Genomic DNA, 20,595 nt, shown 5'->3' on the forward strand with positions numbered 1-20,595 from the left:
TGACTTGAATACGATTAGGAGTAATGTAAGGAACAAGGGACCAGATCATTGCAAGGAACAGCATAAGGAAAACCTGTAACCAGGGGATAATAATAATAAAAAAAATAAAATAAAATAAAAACAGATCTATAATAAATTTAGATTAATCCTTTATCCAAGTGTAAACAGACAAAGTTTGCGCCTGAAGTATCTTCAGGACTGAGGCAACTCGTGGTAAAGGTGGACCAAGCTCTCATCACTCTTTGTCTTAGTATCACCCATAATAGTACAATATGGGTGATACTGAGATTACAATAATGCAAAATATCTGCTTGCGGACATGTATAATGCTCTGCATTAAGGGAAGGGCTCATCAGTGGGAGCCAGACTCAGAGGTGGTGACACTAAGGTAGAAGTAATGGAGAAGTCATATTTACCTAAATGAGTTGCCAAAAGGTGTCTCACCTTATTATTAAATTACTCTGGATTTAGAGAAAGATGTTGGTAGTTTTTTTTCACTCCTTGTCTTAGTATCTCCCATAATGCAAAGCACATCTCTTTGCAGACATGTATAATGCTCTGCAGCTTGGTCCACCTTTAACACGAGTTGCCTCAGCCTTGAAGATACTTCAGGTGCAAACTTTGTTTGCTTACACTTGGATAAAAGTTTAAACTAAATTTATTATAGTCTAACCAAGTTGGAAAAAACTTCCATCTTTCTCTAAATCCAGAGTAATTTAATAATAAGGTGAGACACCTTTTGGCAACTCGCATAGGTAAATATGACTTCTCCATTGCTTCCACCTTAGTATCACCACCTCTGGGTCTGGCTCCCACTGAAGAGACCTCAATAATGGTCGAAAGTGGTCTGGGTAGTGGCCCTTCCCTTAATGCAGAGCATTATACATGTCCGCAAGAAGATGTGCTTTGCATTATGGGAGATACTAAGACAAGTAGTGATGAGAGCTGGGTCCACCTTTACCACGGTTGTCTTAGTCTTGAAGATACTTCAGGTGCAAACTTTGTTTGCTTACACTTGGATTAAACTAAATTTATTATAGTCTAACCAAGTGGGAAAAAACTTCCAACATCTTCCTCTAAATCCAGAGTAATTTAATAATAAGTTGAGACACCTTTTGGCAATTCGTATAGGTAAATATGACTTCTCCATTGCTTCCATGTTACTATCACCACCTCTGGGTCTGGCTCCCACTGACGAGACCTCAATAAAGGTCGAAACCGGTCTGGGTAGTGACCCGTCCCTTAATGCAGAGCATTATACATGTCTGCAAGGAGATGTGCTTTGCATTATGGGAGATACTAAGACAAGGAGTGATGAGAGCTTGGTCCACCTTTACCATGAGTTGCCTCAGTCCAGAAGATACTTCAGGAGCAAATTTTGTTTGCTTACACTTGGATAAAGGAGTAAACTAAATTTATTATAGTCTAACCAAGTGGGGAAAAAACTTCCAAAAACAGATCTAGAAACAGAAAAATCTATAATCTGGATAAAGAGATTATTAGCACAAGAAACCTGAGATAAGAAGATATCCAGTCAATAGATTTAGGGCCAACTCAAGGGCTGTATTTGGATCTCTCCTGCTATGTAAAGATCAATTAAAAGGTATATGGCACTCTGCAATTTGGAACAAAAAGAATCCAAAATTCTTCCTTAAAAAGTGACATTATTTAAGGATGACCTTTAATTAATTTTAATACACTGTGATTAGATTAAATCATATACAAATAGGTGTGTAATAAAATCAAAATACAAATTATAAAATCATTAATTTTTATGGACTACTGCATATTTTCTTCTTAAATTAAATGAATTTTTTAAAACTATTTTGTGTCAAATTTCATTGATCTTAAAATCTATTTAGTTATACATAAAGTACAGGATTTTCAAATCTCTGATGTTTCTTGGTAAAAAGCTACATTAACTATTCTTATATTCAAATTCCTGCCATGTATCCTCAAGGGGTGTACTACATGATATGTACTATATGATAGTACTACATGAAAAATTTACATCATTACTAACTTCCTATCTACAATTTTCCTCCAAATCAGTCTGTTACTTGTCAAGACTCCAACATTATCAGATCTTATATTTCTATCGTCTAAGGCACTTTGCACCATATCAATCCACCTATATCTTGGTCTTCCTCTGGTTCGTTTTCCTGCTAATCTGGCAGAGAATACCTGTTTTGCTAATCTTTCCTCGCCCATTCTATTTAAATGACCATACCACCTGAGATTAGCTCTGCTAACGCATTCCTGGATGCCGACAATGTCAAGTTCATTCCTAATATCCTCGTTTTTAATATGATATTGCCATTGATTCCATCTGTTCACGCCTCTAATCTTTCTCAGGACTCTCATATCTGCGGTATCTAGTCTTTGGTCAAGTGTTATACTTCTGACTCAGATCCATAAGTTAAAACTGGTTTGAACACTGTCTTGAATACAGCTAATTTAGTGTTCTGACTAATTCTCTCTTATTTCATATGAATTTATTCAGTTGATTTCCTACCATACTAGCTTTGTTGGTTCTGTTATCTATTTCCATATTTAATTTACATCTTCACTAAAAATCGTGCCCAAGTAGCTGAAATGTTCCATAAGTTCTCTGTTCACAACACAGTTGACATTTTCAATGATTCTGCCTATTTTCATTGTTTTGTCTTTTTATTGCTGACATTCATACCATATCTATTACAACAGTTATTCAATTTAGTCAGAGAATCTTGAAGACTTGTAGCGGATTTATTTAGCAGTATAACATCATCTGCATAAAGCAAAGAGCTGATATTAACATCTCCAATTTTGATATCATGTTTAATACCACTTTCCTTCATAATGTGATCCACATAGATAATGAATAACACAGGGGATAATGTACATCCTTGTCTCACACCAGATTTTTCTACACTAAACCATCTTCCTGTACTTCCTTCAATTCTTACTGCTGACTTACAACTCAAATAAAGACTAAGTATTGCTTGATATAATGCCCCATTGACACCATATAACTGTAGCATATTGAATATCTTCTCTCTTGGACTTTGTCATATGCCTTTTCCAAATCGACAAAACTTAAATACAGATCTTTGTTATATTCCCATGATTTCTCCACTATTTGTCATAATGTGAATATCTGATCCTGACAGCCTCTATTTGGCCTGAATCCAGCTTGTTCTTCCAGCCTGATATGATATTTCACGAAGCTTTTCTTCCACAATTCTTCTCAACGGTTTCTCAAGTATACTTGCATAAATCTTACCAGGAACACTCAGTAGGGAAATACCTCTATAATTCTCACATTCAGTTTTATTTTCCTTTTTATATATGGGTACTGTGAGAGCTCTAGTCCAATCATTGGGAATTCATCCCTCTTTCCAGGCATTCTGAACTATGCAGTGCAGCCTCCGTAGCCCAATTGAAAAAATGATGGTACATCGCGCCCTTTGATTGGAATAGGCCTAAGTTCGATTCTCGTCGTGACGGGAGGAATCTTTATCTGGACGATTTGTACCGAAGGTGAGTTAACCGATCTCATACAAAGGTACCAGGGTTTTTTCTCCCAGAAACTTGGGTTTTTCATCCCGCATACAGAAAAATCGGCCCTTCAGAACACACGCAATTTACAGACATAAATACTAGTTGTCGTAGTGGAGGTGGGCGCTAGATGGCATTGATGGAGATGATTCGTAGTAGAGTTTCAGTGTAGCGGTTCAGACAGCTGTAAGTGTCCTCCAGCGATGAGTCTTCGGACTCCTTGGAGGTATCAGGAATAATAATAATATTTCTGCTGTCTTTCCACATTTCAAGCCTACAATGGCTTTTTCTACATCAAGTATGGATATGTATTCCTGACTGCATGCCAGTTGAGTGTTTTTTAGCACTGTGCTATCACTGCTTGTTTCATTTATCAATTTTTCAAAGTAATAACTGCATATTTCAAGGACATCTTTTTCTCCCATTTTCAAGTCATCTTTATCATCTCCAACTCCTTTTACAGCACTCTTTCCTCGATTTCTAAGCTTCTTAAACAATCTCCAGAATATTTTGCCACCTTCTTGATATTTATTTTCTGTGTTCTTCCCAATGTCCTCCCATGACTTTTGTTTGGCTGGTTTTACACAGTGTTTAGCTTTCTTACATTTGTCTCTGTATTCTATAAGAGCACAAGCTGATTTATTTGCCTGTAATTATCGATATGATTTCTTCTTTCCTTCACTGCCTCTTTAACTTCCTGTGTCCACCATGGAGTTCTAATTTTTCTATCCTTGCAGACAACTTCACCACATGCCTCTCTGGCTGAATCAATCAGGGTTTTCTTCATGACTTGCCAATGAATCCCCAAAGTTTGGTTCCTGTTTGCAAACTCTTTCATTTTTTCTTCAATAATCTTTGTGTATTTTAGTCTACAATTCACACTGAGAGCTGCTCAACTTTTATTCGCTTTAAAACTTTTTTACATGTTATTCTTTTCAATATGAAATTCAATTTTATCCTGCTCAAGACTAAATAGTGACCACTTCTAATTTCAAATCCTCTGTACAGTCTGGTGTCCTGCACCAGGGAGAAAACATCAACAATAACATCTTATTCCTTGCCTCTTCTCTCCATGTGAATTTGTGCACATTTTTATGTTAGAACATGGTGTTAGTAATAAAAGTCCATGTCCTGAGCAGAAATCCAACAGGTATTTGCCATTATTGTTAGCTTTGCTCTTTTCTCCAAATTTTCCTAAAATATTTTTGTATGTCTGACAATCATTTCCTACTCTGCTATTTCGATACTCAACAAGGACCAACTTTTCCTTTTTCATTGTATCAGTTGCTTTTTCTAAAGCCTCAAAAAATTCCTGCACTTCTACCTTAGTAGAACCTTCTGTGGGACCATAGGCACAAATAAGTCTCATTGTCCAGTTCCCCATTCTGAGCCCACATCACTCTACTTGAGACTGCCTGCCATTCAAGAAGATTTGCCTCATATTTAGTGTTGAATACTATGTCAACTCCTTCTTTTCCTTGATTGTCACTGCCTGAATGTAACATTTTGTATTTATTGCTCAGAAAGATCTCACCAGTTTTTGCCAGTTTTGTTTCAGTCACACCTATTATATCGATCTGGTACTTATCCAATTCCTCAGCTAGCTCCATTTCTTTGCCATTCAGGCTTCTTATGTTGATAGTACCGATCTTTAACTCTGGTGATGTTGAGTTGGGGTGTGTTTTCAGATTTGTTCCAGTAGCTGACTTTTTGCTGTTCACCCTGGTTCCCTGGCGAAAACAATTGGGGCTTTGTTTAACTGGGCGACGCCCCAGCCGGCATGAAATTTTGTCATGTTGTACCATCTTTTATTTTGGTTTAAGCCAATAAGAAAACAACTTGGTCGGCTAAATCCCAAATTGCCAGCCCATCCTTGTTCGTTCAGTATCCACCTGGATGCTGAACTCACCACAAGAATGTGAGGACTGGACATTAGTTCAGAAGCCCTGGTCAGTTCCCCGCATTCCTTTGAAGGCTATGTGGAGGTGTCCTCTCAGTATACAGCTTTGACCTTTAAGCACCCTGAATTACTTATTATTGTATTATTGATATATTGTATATATTACTTATACAATTTCCTATCTGAAGCTACAACCAACCAATTACTGTGGGTGTGCTGAAGTGAGATATTTCATGAGATATTGTGTAAGCACGTAATTTTTTTTTTTTTGTCTTTGAAAAGCTTCTTTGTCAGAGTAAGCCTGATAAAGAAGCTTTTCAAAAGAGGCACAGAACTTGGTAGGGGAATTGGGGAACTATGCCATTTCATAAATACTAGCTTTTAGGTTTTTTCATTAACCCTTTCAACTAAATGGGTAATTGAAGAGTGATGGGAAAGAATTAGGCTGGTACAACCTTAACCTTATGGAAACATTTTCAAAACTGATAATCGAGCATCAGATTAACTAGAATTTGTCAAATGTTGAAGACTTTTATTATTGTCATCTAAGAATTAGACCTGATATGTAATTTTCTTCAGGTGGCATCTCACTTAATATTATTAGAGCAGTGCATGAGAAAATTAATATTAGCTTTGCTTTGACATGCTGATGTTCAGGAATTGACAGCCATTCAGCTGTGTTCATAGTTTGCTTAGCAGTATACTTTGGAACAACCTACCTTTTAATCTGCAATTGTAGATTAAACTGTTCATAATTATTACAGATAGAATGGCCCAGCTTGTCACCTAGCCTGCAGCTGGGGGGGGGGATGTATTTTTTGATTGTAGCAGTGTGTATTCATGGGACCGGTTTACCTGTTCTGAGGGACGAAAAACCTGAGTTTCTAGGAGAAAAAACTCTCTACCTCCATATGAGACTGGCTAACTCACCTTTAGTCGAAAGAGACCAGATAAAGGTTCCTCACATCATGGACAGGAATTGAACACAGGTCCTTTCAAACCAAAGAGCTTCGTCTATACTGACTGAGCTACGGAGGTTCATTATTATTATATAATAATACAATAAAAATATATAATATATATATTATATAATATATAATAATATAATTATTATTATTATTATATTTATATGAGTATTATTTTAGATAATACCCACATAAACCATTTGATAATTAACGTTTAAAACATTCTTTTCAAAATTAGAGAAACTCACTAACCATTCCGACATTGAAAGATTTCTATTACATAGATTGCTCATCATCACATTAATTAAAAAGCAAGCAACAGCTGTTGGGTTGCGTTTATCTTGCACAACAGCTTCAAAATAGGACTGAAAGCCTTCTGTCATCTAAATATAAACAAAAAATTTAATGAGGTGATTGTTTTATAGAGAAATTAAAATAAATATTAAAAGAATAGAAAACTGCAATTATATATACCAGCATTTAAAACCACTTTATCCATGTGCAATTTTATATATACATATATATATATATATATATGTATATATGGAAAAATGACTGTACATTACTTCATGCACTATAGTTATGAGTAAACTAAAGAAAAATCAATGTCCCAAAATAGTTTATTCACTAAACACAAATGCATTTATTTTTAACTTAATGTAAACATGATAACTTATATTTAAGGAATTGACAGCATATACTAGAAATATAAATCAAATAAACTTTAATATATACTTTCCGATATTTCGGCAAACGTCACGTTGCCATCTTCTTGGGAACTTAATATAAAAACATGTGCACACAAGTACTACATAACAGCAAATGAGAACTGAAGCTAGAATGCTAACGTTTTCCTAAAGTCCTGGTGGTGCCCCCTGGCGGGCTACATTGGTTCTTGGCCTTTGGGCTGAAGTTCTTCTGATAATTGTTTCCCAAATTTGGGGCAGTCTCATGCATCCAAATTTGTTGAGGTTTGGCATGTTCTTAAGGGCTGAGGCTGATTCCATGAATAGTCTTTCATACTTGAACTTGCTGCGGTGTATGACTGTGGCTTTCTTCCATCTTATTCTGTGGCGAGTATCCAGAGCGTGGTCTGCAAGCCCAGAGTGGCTGTACTGGTGAAATCGGATGTAATCCTTGTGTTCTGAGATTCTGATATTTGCTGTCCTGCCTGTTTGGCCAAAGTAAGACAATTTACAGCTGCAAGGGACCTGGTACACACCAGGTAGGTATAGGGAAAGTGGTTGGTCTTTAGTGGAGCGAATAAGGGATGCCAATTTTCTATGTGGTCTATAGCAAGTGGTTAAGTCATGTTTTCTTAAGATTTTGTTGATTTTTTCCGAGGTGCCTCAGATGTAGGGAATGGTGATGGATTTAGAGTAATCTTTTTTGTGAAGGGGAGGGGATGGTGGGTTGTGGATAACTGGGTTAAGTATTCTCTGGATTTTTTGGGAGGGTAGCCATTGGCTGAGAAAGTGTCATGGATGTGATTTAGTTCAGTGGTTAGGGCTTCATCATTTGAACAGATTATTTTTGCCCTGTTGAATAGTGTCTTAATAACTCCATATTGTTGTGAGGGGGGGGGTGATGGGATTGTTGGTGAATGTATCTGCCTGTATGGGTGGGTTTTCTATAAACTGAGAAAACCAAGGTTCCATCAGGTTGGCGGGTGACTAGTGTGTCTAAGAAGGGGAGGTTATTGTTTTCCTCTTTTTCCAGGGTGAACTTGATTCTAGGGTGTTGGTTGTTTAAGTGTGTTAGGAAGGAGAGGAGTGAATCTGGGCCATGTGGCCAAATAGCAAACACATCATCAATGTAGCGAAGCTATATGGTAGGATTTTGTGGGGCTGAGTTTAAGGCTTTTTCTTCAAAGTTCTCCATAAAGAAGTTGGCCAAGGGTGGGGAAAGTGGTGAACCCATGGCTGTCCCCTCTATCTGTTTGTAGAATTTTTCCTGCCAAACGAAATAGCCTGAGTTTATTGTAAACTGAAATAGGGCTGAGATATCGGGAGGAAACATCAAAACTGACCATTATGTTGCAGTGTAAGGTTTTCTATACTGTCTTTGAAGTGGGCTGAGTTTTTTATGTGTGATGGTGTGTTGCCAGTATAGTGTGAGAGCGCTTTGGCTAAATGCTTGGCTAGTTTGTAAGTGGGGGAATCAATGCCATCCGCTATGGGACGTAATGGCACATTTTCTTTATGTATTTTAGGGAGCCCATATATGCGGGGGAGTCTAGAGTTATAGGGTTTTAGTCTGTTGGTAACCTCCACAGGCCAAGAAGTAACCTTCTTAAGGAGCCTATGGAGTTTTCTAATTTGTGAGTTGGTGGGATTGTAATTAATGGGGAGGTAAGTGGATCGATCTAATAGCAAAGCCTTGAGCTTACCTGTGTAGTCATTAAGGTTGAGTACCACAGTGGCGTTCCCCTTATCTGCTTTGGCGATCACTATTTCTTTGTTTCTCTTCAATTCTTGTAGTGACTTGTATTCACTAATAGATATGTTGGATTTTGGAGGTTTTGCTTTTTTGAGAACACAGGCTACATCCAATCGAATATCATTGGCGATGCGGTTTGGAAGTTGGCGAATTCCACGTTCAATTTGGATCATTAATTCCTCGGCGGTAATTTCTTAGGAGCAATGGCAAAGTTGTGACCACGCGATAGAGCGTTGAGTGCTTCAGGCTTCAAGATAACTGAAGAAAGGTTAACTACATTGTTGGTTTGTAGTTTAGGTTTGGACGCCGAGTTCTTTATTAATTTATCAAACTTGTTGATATGTCGGCTCCGTATTCGATCGAATTCTTTATTAGCTGCTGTACACGAGACGTCATGTAGGACTGACCAAAGCTCGTGATTAAGCATATGTGAAAGCTCATTCTCTAGCACTAAAATAGCTCTGTTTATGTCGTCTAGGGAACCGCGTGTAGCAGTAATTTGCTCCCGAAGTAAAGCCTGGCTTGCCCGGTTGTAGATACGGAGAGCTTTCTGTGAGACGAAGCGGTGTTTAAATTTTACACAGTTTGGGATAATTCGTCAATTCCTTAAATATAAGTCATCAAAACACAGTTTTGATGACTTATATTTAAGGAATTGACTGCGTATACTAGAATTTCTTAAATATAAGTTAGCATGTTTAACCAGAGTATAAGCCTCTCAACAAGAATAATGATCATCCACGAAGATTCCTTCGCACGCAAGGCCCGCCATTACGGCAAACTGAAGCTTAAGTTATCCAGAGAACTTAACCGTCTGGCATTCCTAAAACACTGCCGGGATAATCAAGTTTAAAATTTGTGTAAAATTTAAACACTGCTTCGTCTCACAGAAAGCTCTCCGTATCTACAACCGGGCAAGCCAGGCTTTACTTCGGGAGCAAATTACTGCTACACGCGGTTCCCTAGACGACATAAACAGAGCTATTTTAGTGCTAGAGAATGAGCTTTCACATATGCTTAATCACGAGCTTTGGTCAGTCCTACATGACGTCTCGTGTACAGCAGCTAATAAAGAATTCGATCGAATACGGAGCCGACATATCAACAAGTTTGATAAATTAATAAAGAACTCGGCGTCCAAACCTAAACTACAAACCAACAATGTAGTTAACCTTTCTTCAGTTATCTTGAAGCCTGAAGCACTCAACGCTCTATCGCGTGGTCACAACTTTGCCATTGCTCCTAAGAAATTACCGCCGAGGAATTAATGATCCAAATTGAACGCGGAATTCACCCACTTCCAAGCCACATCGCCAACGATATTCGATTGGATGTAGCCTGTGTTCTCAAAAAAGCAAAACCTCCAAAATCCAACATATCTATTAGTGAATACAAGTCACTACAAGAATTGAAGAGAAACAAAGAAATAGTGATCACCAAAGCAGATAAGGGGAACGCCACTGTGGTACTCAACCTTAATGACTACACAGGTAAGCTCAAGGCTTTGCTATTAGATTGATCCACTTACCTCCCCATTAATTATCCCACCAACTCACAAATTAGAAAACTCCATAGGCTCCTTAAGAAGGTTACTTCTTGGCCTGTGGAGGTTACCAACAGACTAAAACCCTATAACTCTAGACTCCCCCGCATATATGGGCTCCCTAAAATACATAAAGAAAATGTGCCATTACATCCCATAGTGGATGGCATTGATTCCCCCACTTACAAACTAGCCAAGCATTTAGCCAAAGCGCTCTCACACTATACTGGCAACACACCATCACACATAAAAAACTCAGCCCACTTCAAAGACAGTATAGAAAACCTTACACTGCAACATAATGACATAATGGTCAGTTTTGATGTTTCCTCCCGATATCTCAGCCCTATTTCAGTTTACAATAAACTCAGGCTATTTCGTTTGGCAGGAAAAATTCTACAAACAGATAGAGGGGACAGCCATGGGTTCACCACTTTCCCCACCCTTGGCCAACTTCTTTATGGAGAGCTTTGAAGAAAAAGCCTTAAACTCAGCCCCACAAAAACCTACCATATGGCTTCACTACATTGATGATGTGTTTGCTATTTGGCCACATGGCCCGGATTCACTCCTCTTTTTCCTAACACACTTAAACAACCAATACCCTAGAATCAAGTTCACCCTGGAAAAAGAGGAAAACAATAACCTCCTCTTCCTAGACACACTAGTCACCCTCCAACATGATGGAACCTTGGTTTTCTCAGTTTATAGAAAACCCACCAATACAGGCAGATACATTCACCAACAATCCTATCACCCCCCCCCCTCACAACAATATGGAGTTATTAAGACACTATTCAACGGGGCAAAAATAATCTGTTCAAATGATGAAGCCCTAACCACTGAACTAAATCACATCCATGACACTTTTTCAACCAATGGCTACCCCCCAAAAAATCCAGAGAATACTTAACCCAGTTATCCACAACCCACCATCCCCTCCCCTTCACAAAAAAGATTACTCTAAATCCATCACCATTCCCTACATCTGAGGCACCTCGGAAAAAATCAACAAAATCTTAAGAAAACATGACTTAACCACTTGCTATAGACCACATAGAAAATTGGCATCCCTTATCCGCTCCACTAAAGACCAACCACTTCCCCTAGACCTACCTGGTGTGTACCAGGTCCCTTGCAGCTGTAAATTGTCTTACTTTGGCCAAACAGGCAGGACAGCAAATATCAGAATCTCAGAACACAAGGATTACATCCGATTTCACCAGTACAGCCACTCTGGGCTTGCAGACCACGCTCTGGATACTCGCCACAGAATAAGATGGAAGAAAGCCACAGTCATACACCGCAGCAAGTTCAAGTATGAAAGACTATTCATGGAATCAGCCTCAGCCCTTAAGAACATGCCAAACCTCAACAAATTTGGATGCATGAGACTGCCCCAAATTTGGGAAACAATTATCAGAAGAACTTCAGCCCAAAGGCCAAGAACCAATATAGCCCGCCAGGGAGCACCACCAGGACTTTAGGAAAACGTTAGCATCCTAGCTTCAGTTCTCATTTGTTGTTATGTAGTACTTGTGTGCACATGTCTTTATATTAAGTTCCCAAGAAGATGGCAACGTGACGTTTGGCGAAATATCGGAAAGTATATATTAAAGTTTATTTAATTTATATTTTTAGTATATGCTGTCAATTCCTTAAATATAAGTTATCATGTTTAACCAGCATATAAGCCTCTCAACAAGGAAAATTAATGTAAACAGCACAGTAGTCATATTGAATAACTGTGTTCCTATGGCAAGAGAGGTGATAGGCGATCACCATGACTTAAAGATGACTCCAACTAATGTTTGCAGTAACTAACTGCTAAAACGAATTACTTAAAAATAGTGTGATTGTGAGCTGTGCTTACACTACAGTGATTACAAGTGATTACACTACAAAAAACATGTTGGAGATTTCAGCCTACTTTTAGTGATAAGTTTTAAAACTATAAACGTTTATAAAAAAAGTGATAAGGTATATCAACTTTATAACACATATTATCACTATGGATGAGCTAAGGGTAAAATAAGCTGTGAAACTTGCTTTAAAGTTCAAACATGGCATTTTTCTCTAGCCCCTTCAAGCTTAAGAACAAAAAAGATGGTAACTGGACTATTCTGCTTAACAGAAGACAATCACCTACTACCTAATGACATTCATAATGTCCATGGCATGGAGAGATTTGAAATTGCAGTCTGTTAGAGAAAAGATTCAATGCGTTCAGGTGACCAGCACAGCATCCTAGCATCATGATTTGGTGTCCCATCTTTTACTATTTAGATAAAATCTACAAGTTTCATTGAGACATCCATGTTAGAAAATAACTGGCAAAATCCTTACAGTTTAAATGATGATAAGAGAAAGCTATAAGCCAAATTTGGCATTTTTCCCCCCACATTTATATACAACCCAAAGTGGTTTGGTTTAGTCCTAGGCATAAATTCAGGGCACACACTAAACTACCCTACTTTGGATGTTGGTAGGTTTTTATGTGGCATTAAATAATAATGAATAGCAGAAAAACCTGTGTATACCAAATTTGGTGGTTAGCTCTTACCATTTAGATAAAATCGAGAGATTAATGATGAGACACTGTATGTGTAGGAGAATCCAAACAAATTCTTATACTGGTTATGATAAAAGGAGGATGCTATAACAAGTTTGGTGTTGGAGTTAAAGATAACTCTTACCATTAAAATCTATTAAGAGATTGGCTGTAATCCTTCAGTGTAAAGGGACTCAACTATATTGATTTAACAATAAATCATCTTTACTAGTAGAAAGAAATATTATAACGAGTTAAAGAAAGGCAAGAAAATACAAAAACCAGAATAAAACTAAAGAAAACTTATAATATAGATGATTAATCTAAAACTCATTAGATTAACCTTCAGAATGATACATGCTCTATACCAGGGGTTGGCAACCAGCGGCCTACAGCCCAAGCATGCATTTTTGGCAGCCCATAAAAGGTTGACCATACTTACATGGCATGTGGCCTGTTTGCTGAATTATTTAAATAATACATTTTATAATATGAATAATAAATTAAAAATAATTTTATACCTATACTTCGTGATATCGACCGTGCAACTTGGAAATACCAACAAAGGAAACTTTTGTTGGAATTATTGAAGATTTACAAACGGAAGTTTCAACAATATTTGTTAATTTTCATAAAAATAACATCGAAATGAGATTATGTTTGAACCCTTTTAATATCAGCATTGATGACGTATTAAGCCAACTACAGATGGAAGAATCACAACAGAATGAAACATTAAAGAATGCATTTTCATTAGAAAATATCCAAAAATTTTATCAATGCTTACCAAAAAATTTGATGTATTAATCAGTTTCGCAAAGAAGATGATAGTCGCATTTGGAAGCACATACATTTGCAAATAAGCATTTTCTGCCAAGAGTTTTAGAAAAATAAATAAACTTTCTTCTCGACTGACTGATGAACAGTTGCATGCTTCGATTCAAATTTGCACCTCAGGTTATAAAGTGGATATAGATAATTTGGCCAAGGGAAAACAATCACAAAAGTCATAATTAAGCAGGGAGACACACATATTGCGATGCATAACTATATTACTTTGTTTATAAGTGATAATCATTTTTCATTGAGTTTCATTTTCATGCTTGTTTCATATCTCGTACTTTAAATATTTCTGTGTTTTTTTTAAAACTGATATAATAAAAATTGATAACTTAAGTATTTTTTTCACTCACTATTTTCTCTTAATTAACTCTTGCGGCCCGATATTAAAAACAAAAGTTAAATGTGGCCCACGAGTCTGAAAAGGTTGTCGATCTCTGCAGTCTATACAAACAGCAAAATTTATTATCAAACAACAGATTAAAATACCAAGATTCATTTCCTATTAGTGTCAGTAGTTTCTGAACATTTCATAAGAAAGAGCAGCAGCTTAATACATTTCCCTCCTAAACAATATTCATTATGTTGAAATTAAACATAACAAAATCCACATATTTCTTTATATAATTATTTTGGCCAGTTTTGATAATTATTATTTTTCCCCATCTTAAATAAAATATATAGCATGCAAAGATTTTGTTTAATTCAATTCACTTCCTTCCTTTAATCCACTTCGAAAGGTGAGAATGTTACTTATGTCCATGTTTGGTGGTGAAAACACATCTAAAGATGATGATAATAATAATAATAATAATAATAATTAGACCACTAGGGAATCAAGCACTCATTGAGAGAGAGAGACTATAATAATAATAATAATAATAATAATATTTTGAAAGTTTCTTTTTCACTTGGTTAGAGTATAATAAAATTAGTTTAATCCTTTTTCCAAGTGTGAGCAAACAAAGTTTGCACCTGAAAGTATCTTCAGGACTGGGGTAAGGTGGTACAACACCAGGGAAACTCATTGCAAAGGTGGAGCAAGCTACCAACACTCCTATCTCAGTATCGCCTATAATGCAAAACACATCTCCTTGTGGATATGTCTAATGTTATGCATTAAAGGAAGGGCCACTACCCAGACTAGTTTCGACCTTTATTGAGGTCTCTTCAGTGGGAGCCAGGCCCAAGTGAAGATACCAGGCAGAAGCATTAGCAGGTCATCTCTACCTATAGGAGTTGCCAAATGGTGTGCCACCCTTTTTTAATAAATTACTCTGGATTTAGAGAAAGATGTTGAAAGTTTCTTTTTCTTTTTAGACATATCCGCAAGGAGATGTGTTTTGCATTATAGGAGATAATGAGATAGGAGTGTTGGTAGCTTGCTCCACCTTTGCAATGAGTTGCCCTGGTGTTGTACCACCTTACCCCAGTCCTGAAGATACTTTCAGGCACAAACTTTATTTGCTCACACTTGGAAAAAGGATTAAACTAATTTTATAATAATAATAATAATAATAATAATAATTAACCACTACGGAATCAAGCACTCATTGAGAGAGAGAGAGACTATAAATCACCCACACCAATTGTCATACCTTCTCTTAAACTTATTCACCTGAGATGCACTCAGTATTCAACAAGCAAACTGTTCAACTAACTCACAGTTCTATGAAAGAAAATTAAAGTTTTTACCCCTTTCTGAAACTGCACACAAACAACTTCCATGGATGCCTCCTTGTCCTTTCCCCAATTATCATATAATGAAAAAATTATCAATCAATATCCCATAACGATCTTTCAAAAATTCACAGACTTCTATCATATCATACCCACCTTTCTTCTGCCTATCAGCATTTCCAGTCTGCATACTCTCAATCTATTCTCATAATCTACATTCCATATATAACGGAACGTAGATTATGTCCAGATATAATCTTTGTAACTCTTCTTTGCAGCCTTTTCACAGCTTCTTTATCCCTTTGGAATCCAGGAGACCAAATCTACACACAATATTCCAGGTGTAACAGTGCCAGATTACCAAATAGGCAGAGTAGGCACCGGCCTATGGGCCCCATGTGTTTTGGGGCCCTGCAACAATGGATCAAAATAATATTGATTTCATTGTGAAAGAAAATTACAATCAAGCTTTCTTAAATTGTTTCTAAAAAAAAAAAGAAAAAAATGAAATTTTTATCCTGAAAGATTTAACCACAAAAAAATTGAGGAAAGTCAATGTTTAAAGTTTTATTTGTTTATTAAAATTAAAAATTCCTTACTTTTTGTTTAATAATATTTAATAATTATTGTTTAATAACATTAATAATTATTAATGTTTGTTTTTTGTAATAAAATTGGTTTATTAAAATTGTTGGTTGGTAAAATTACAAACGTATTAGAAGATAATTTGGGAGGGTGACCCTGAGATTTTGACTGCCTAGGGGCCTTCACAGGGTTTAATCCAGCACTGAGGCGTAGTCATATCAAGGCTTTGTAAAGAGACAAAATGACTTCCATAACTTGCATGTCAATGTTCTTTAGTAGTGATGAGGACAAATTTCAAAATGAGAACTTACACAGTGTGACTTATTTGTGCCAAAGTCCTTCTGAAAGTGATAGGAGGAAAGACTCGAGAAACTGACATAAGAGAAAATGCTATTTCATACTGGAGGCTTAAGGAAGAATAAGAATGAATTTCACACACATAGAAATGTCTTGAGAAAATTTGGTACCAAAGGAAGACATAATAATGGTTAAGTATTTGCTGGATTTCTGTTCAGGGCACAAACTCATTATTACTGGACAGCCATGTTTCACCACATAAATGTTTATAAATCCACATGATGTATGTGTGTGAGAGAGAGAGAAAACACATGCACGCACGCATGCATGCACACACACAAACTAAGATATGACTGTCAACAATTATATTATTGCTGACAGTCATATCCCCAGTATGGTCTAGAACAGGGGTCTCCAAACTACGTCCCGTGGGTTAGATGCAGCCCGCGATATGATTTTATCTGGCCTGCCAATTGGACTAATTTTTCAATAAGAATCCGCAAAAAAAAAACAAGGGGTGTTAATAGATTGCAAATGCATTAATTAAAATTGTGTTCAAAATATATACCCGAATAGCAAAAAGTAACTGTAATCCAAGTTGCAGTCTTTCTGACTGTAAAAGGTCGGTTAAAATGGACTAACGAAGAAAAAAAATTTTAAAGAATTCAAAACAAAATAAAAAAGTTACATCCGAATAAACTTTTTTATCAACAAAAAAAATTTATGTCGCACGAAATAAGAACACTTAAAAAAGTCAGTAAAAACACGGTTATAATGAACTAATGAGCAAAAAACGAAATAAAAACAAAATTTCCCAATCTGTATTCATTGACAAAAAACTCAAAGTTATACGAAATTAAAAAAAAGTTCCATGTAAATTGTCAGTGTATATTCAGTTGAAAAACTAACGACTAGCAAAAATTTAAACAAATTGTTTCCCGAATGGAAAAAAATGAATTTGACTATTTCAAAAAAAAAAAAAAAAAGGAAACTTGATCGATTTTTATAAATTTTTGAACTCTGAGCAGTTCCCAAATTTGAAGAAATTTGCTTGTAAATTTCTCTCTATTTTTGGGACAACATATCTTTGCGAAACAAACTTTTTCCCGAATGAAATATATCAAGTCAAAATACAGGGCAAATTTATCTGATGAACATTTGAAATCGCTACTTGTAATTAGCACTTCAAAATTTGACTTGAGTTTAATAAGATTTTAAAAACACAAACACAGTTACATCATTCACATTAATGGTTTTATAATTTGTGATAATAATACGAGAATTTGCTGATAGTGTTCATTGTCATTAATATACAATAATTTAATCTCACATACTCTGTAATCAGTTTTTATCTGCTTTCAATAAAACTCATATATCTAGTTCTAGAGTTTTTTATTACTATGGCCTGCTGAACAGTGCTGAAGTACCCAATGTGGCCCTCATGGCAAAAAGTTTGGAGACCACTGGTGTAGAATATTTCTAATTCGAAATATGAAAGTGATTACCAGCTAATTTTATTCAGATAAAGAGCATAACATTGAAAACAAAACGTGTATGAAGGTTCTAAACAGAATTAAAGATGAACAGCTTTCACATGTTCATTTGAATGTGAACCACACATTCAAATACACCTTAAAAACCAAGTGGCAAAATTTGATGCAAAAATTGGCAAACTCAGCTAGAGAACCTCTTTTTTTTTAATGGTAAAGTTGTATGCAAGGATATAAAAATAAGCACCTTATGCAGGGAAGTCAAAGAAGCAATTCCCCCCCCCCCCCCCAAAATCATATGGAAAGTTTCTGGCTTCCAATCAACAAATACTCTTCAGAAATACAGACAAAAACAAGTAAGAAAATTAAGTTAGATGCAAAGGTAACAAAAAAATAGGAAGATTTTGGAAAAAATATAAAAGAAAATATTTTTCTGGCTTCCAATCAGCAAATACTCTTCAGAAATACAGACAAAAACAAGTAAGAAAATTAAGTTAGATGCAAAAGTAACAAAAAAATAGGAAGATTTTGGAAAAAATATAAAAGAAAATATTTTTCTGGCTTCCAATCAGCAAATACTCTTCAGAAATACAGACAAAAACAAGTAAGAAAATTAAGTTAGATGCAAAAGTAACAAAAAAATAGGAAGATTTTGAAAAAAATATAAAAGAAAAATATTACATAAAATGCAAAATATTTGGAAGACTACTAACTCAGCTAAAGAACCTCTTTTTTTTTTTTAATGGTAAAGTTGTACGCAAGGATATAAAAGTAAGCACCCTATGCAGGGAAGTCAAAGAAGCAACCCCCCCCCCCCCAAATCATATGGAAAGTTTCTGGCTTCCAATCAACAAATACTCTTCAGAAATACAGACAAAAACAAGTAAGAAAATTAAGTTAGATGCAAAGGTAACAAAAAAATAGGAAGATTTTGGAAAAAATATAAAAGAAAATATTTTTCTGGCTTCCAATCAGCAAATACTCTTCAGAAATACAGACAAAAACAAGTAAGAAAATTAAGTTAGATGCAAAAGTAACAAAAAAATAGGAAGATTTTGAAAAAAATATAAAAGAAAAATATTACATAAAATGCAAAATATTTGGAAGACTACTAACTCAGCTAAAGAACCTCTTTTTTTTTTTAATGGTAAAGTTGTACGCAAGGATATAAAAGTAAGCACCCTATGCAGGGAAGTAAAAGAAGCAACCCCCCCCCCCCAAATCATATGGAAAGTTTCTGGCTTCCAATCAGGCAAATACTCTTCAGCAATACAGACCAAAACAAGTAAAAAAATTAAGTTAGATGCAAAAGTAACAAAAAAATAAGAAGATTTTGGAAAAAATATAAAAGAAAAATATTATCATAAAATGGCAAAATATTTGGAAGACTACTAAGAAATCTTAAAAGTGGTTCTGTTACTGTCTCCCATGAGGTAGCCAGTAAGAGAACTGGAATTACTGAATATTTGGACTACTGATCGCAATAATCAGATTGCTTACCTCAGTTGAATCATTCTGTTAACTACAGATCATCTACCATAACTTAATCATTACTTAACTGTTCAGCAGTAGCTAGGTGAGAAGAAAATGAAGAAAATATTACTGGCTGATTTACAATGTTGTATATCTGCAAGTGCCTTTTGTTCCTATAAGGGAGTAGGCATGGCCAGTTTATTCCCTATCTAACTTTTGCAGTCTGAGAGGCAATCAAATTACACAGCCAATCAGAGATAGCTGGCCCAAAACTATCACTAATTTTAAATGGCATCTTGTGAAGACAGTACAGCAGGCAAGTGCTGCCACCTCATGGTCACTAACACAATACATTATTGTCTGAAACAGTGTGGGCTCTACGATCAATTTTCTTAGGTTTACAGGATGAAAAACTGAAGTTTCTGGGAGGAAAAAACTTGCTCATGTCAAAGACTGATTAACTTGGGAACGAAAAAAGGGTTAAAAAATTCTTCTAGTTGCCAACTACAATTGAACTGAGAATGCTCTTTCTTTGGACAGCCTGCACTATGGATAAAAAGCCACTTCCACAGGGCTGCACAGGCCACAATGTTGTATAATACTGTGAAAATCTCAAAATAAAACAATATTTCTTTATTTGGATTAATCTAAATTAGTGCCAAGGCAATTAAAGCCATGAAGTGAGAATATTGTGTGTGTAAGTGTGTTCACTAGCTAGTCAAAGAGAAGAACTCAAGTTTCCAGGGAGATAAAAAAAAAAGTTCTCACCTCTGTATGTGAGTGGCTAATCATATTTGGTAAAAACGACATTTTAGTTGAGAATACTTGTGGCTAAGATCCTATGCCAAAATTAACAGTTATGATAATTTTGTATTTATTTAATGATAACAAAAAATAGCAAAGCTTATTAGGGTTTACAGGAAGCCAAGTTACTTGGTTGTGACAGTGCATCAAGCCTAACACGAAAAGGGAAATTGAGATAATGAGATGAGAATCTTATTTCAAATATTGATGCATGAGAGCGCCTCCGTGGTGCATTTACAGGAAGCCAAGTTACTTGGTTGTGACAGTGCATCAAGCCTAACACGAAAAGGGAAATTGAGATAATGAGATGAGCATCTTATTTCAAATATTGATGCATGAGAGCGCCTCCGTGGTGCAATTGGAAGAATGATGGTACGTTGCGCCTTCGATTGGAAAAGGCCTAAGTTCAATTCTCGTCATGACGGGAGGAATCTTTATATGGTCTTTTTCAATTGAAGGTGAGTTAGCCGATCTCATATGGAGGTAGC

At 36.0% G+C, this 20,595-nt stretch overlaps 1 protein-coding gene across 2 annotated transcripts in view; it reads right to left on the reverse strand.

Moving 5' to 3' along the window:
* The window catches only part of LOC150105785 (glutamyl-tRNA(Gln) amidotransferase subunit B, mitochondrial-like), a 119,116-nt gene that overhangs the window by 27,097 nt on the left and 71,424 nt on the right, over positions 1 to 20,595 (reverse strand). For both annotated transcript variants that reach the window (XM_090393587.1, XM_090393588.1), the window contains exon 9: positions 6,658 to 6,788. In XM_090393587.1, the coding sequence (XP_090249713.1) occupies positions 6,658 to 6,788 (131 nt within the window). The remainder of the gene's footprint in view (positions 1 to 6,657; positions 6,789 to 20,595) is intronic.

The sequence above is a fragment of the Typopeltis vanoorti genome, chromosome 6 (assembly GCF_054136105.1).
Source record: "Typopeltis vanoorti isolate ZY-2024b chromosome 6, IOZ_Tvanoo_1.0, whole genome shotgun sequence".
NCBI lineage: Eukaryota > Metazoa > Arthropoda > Arachnida > Uropygi > Thelyphonidae > Typopeltis > Typopeltis vanoorti.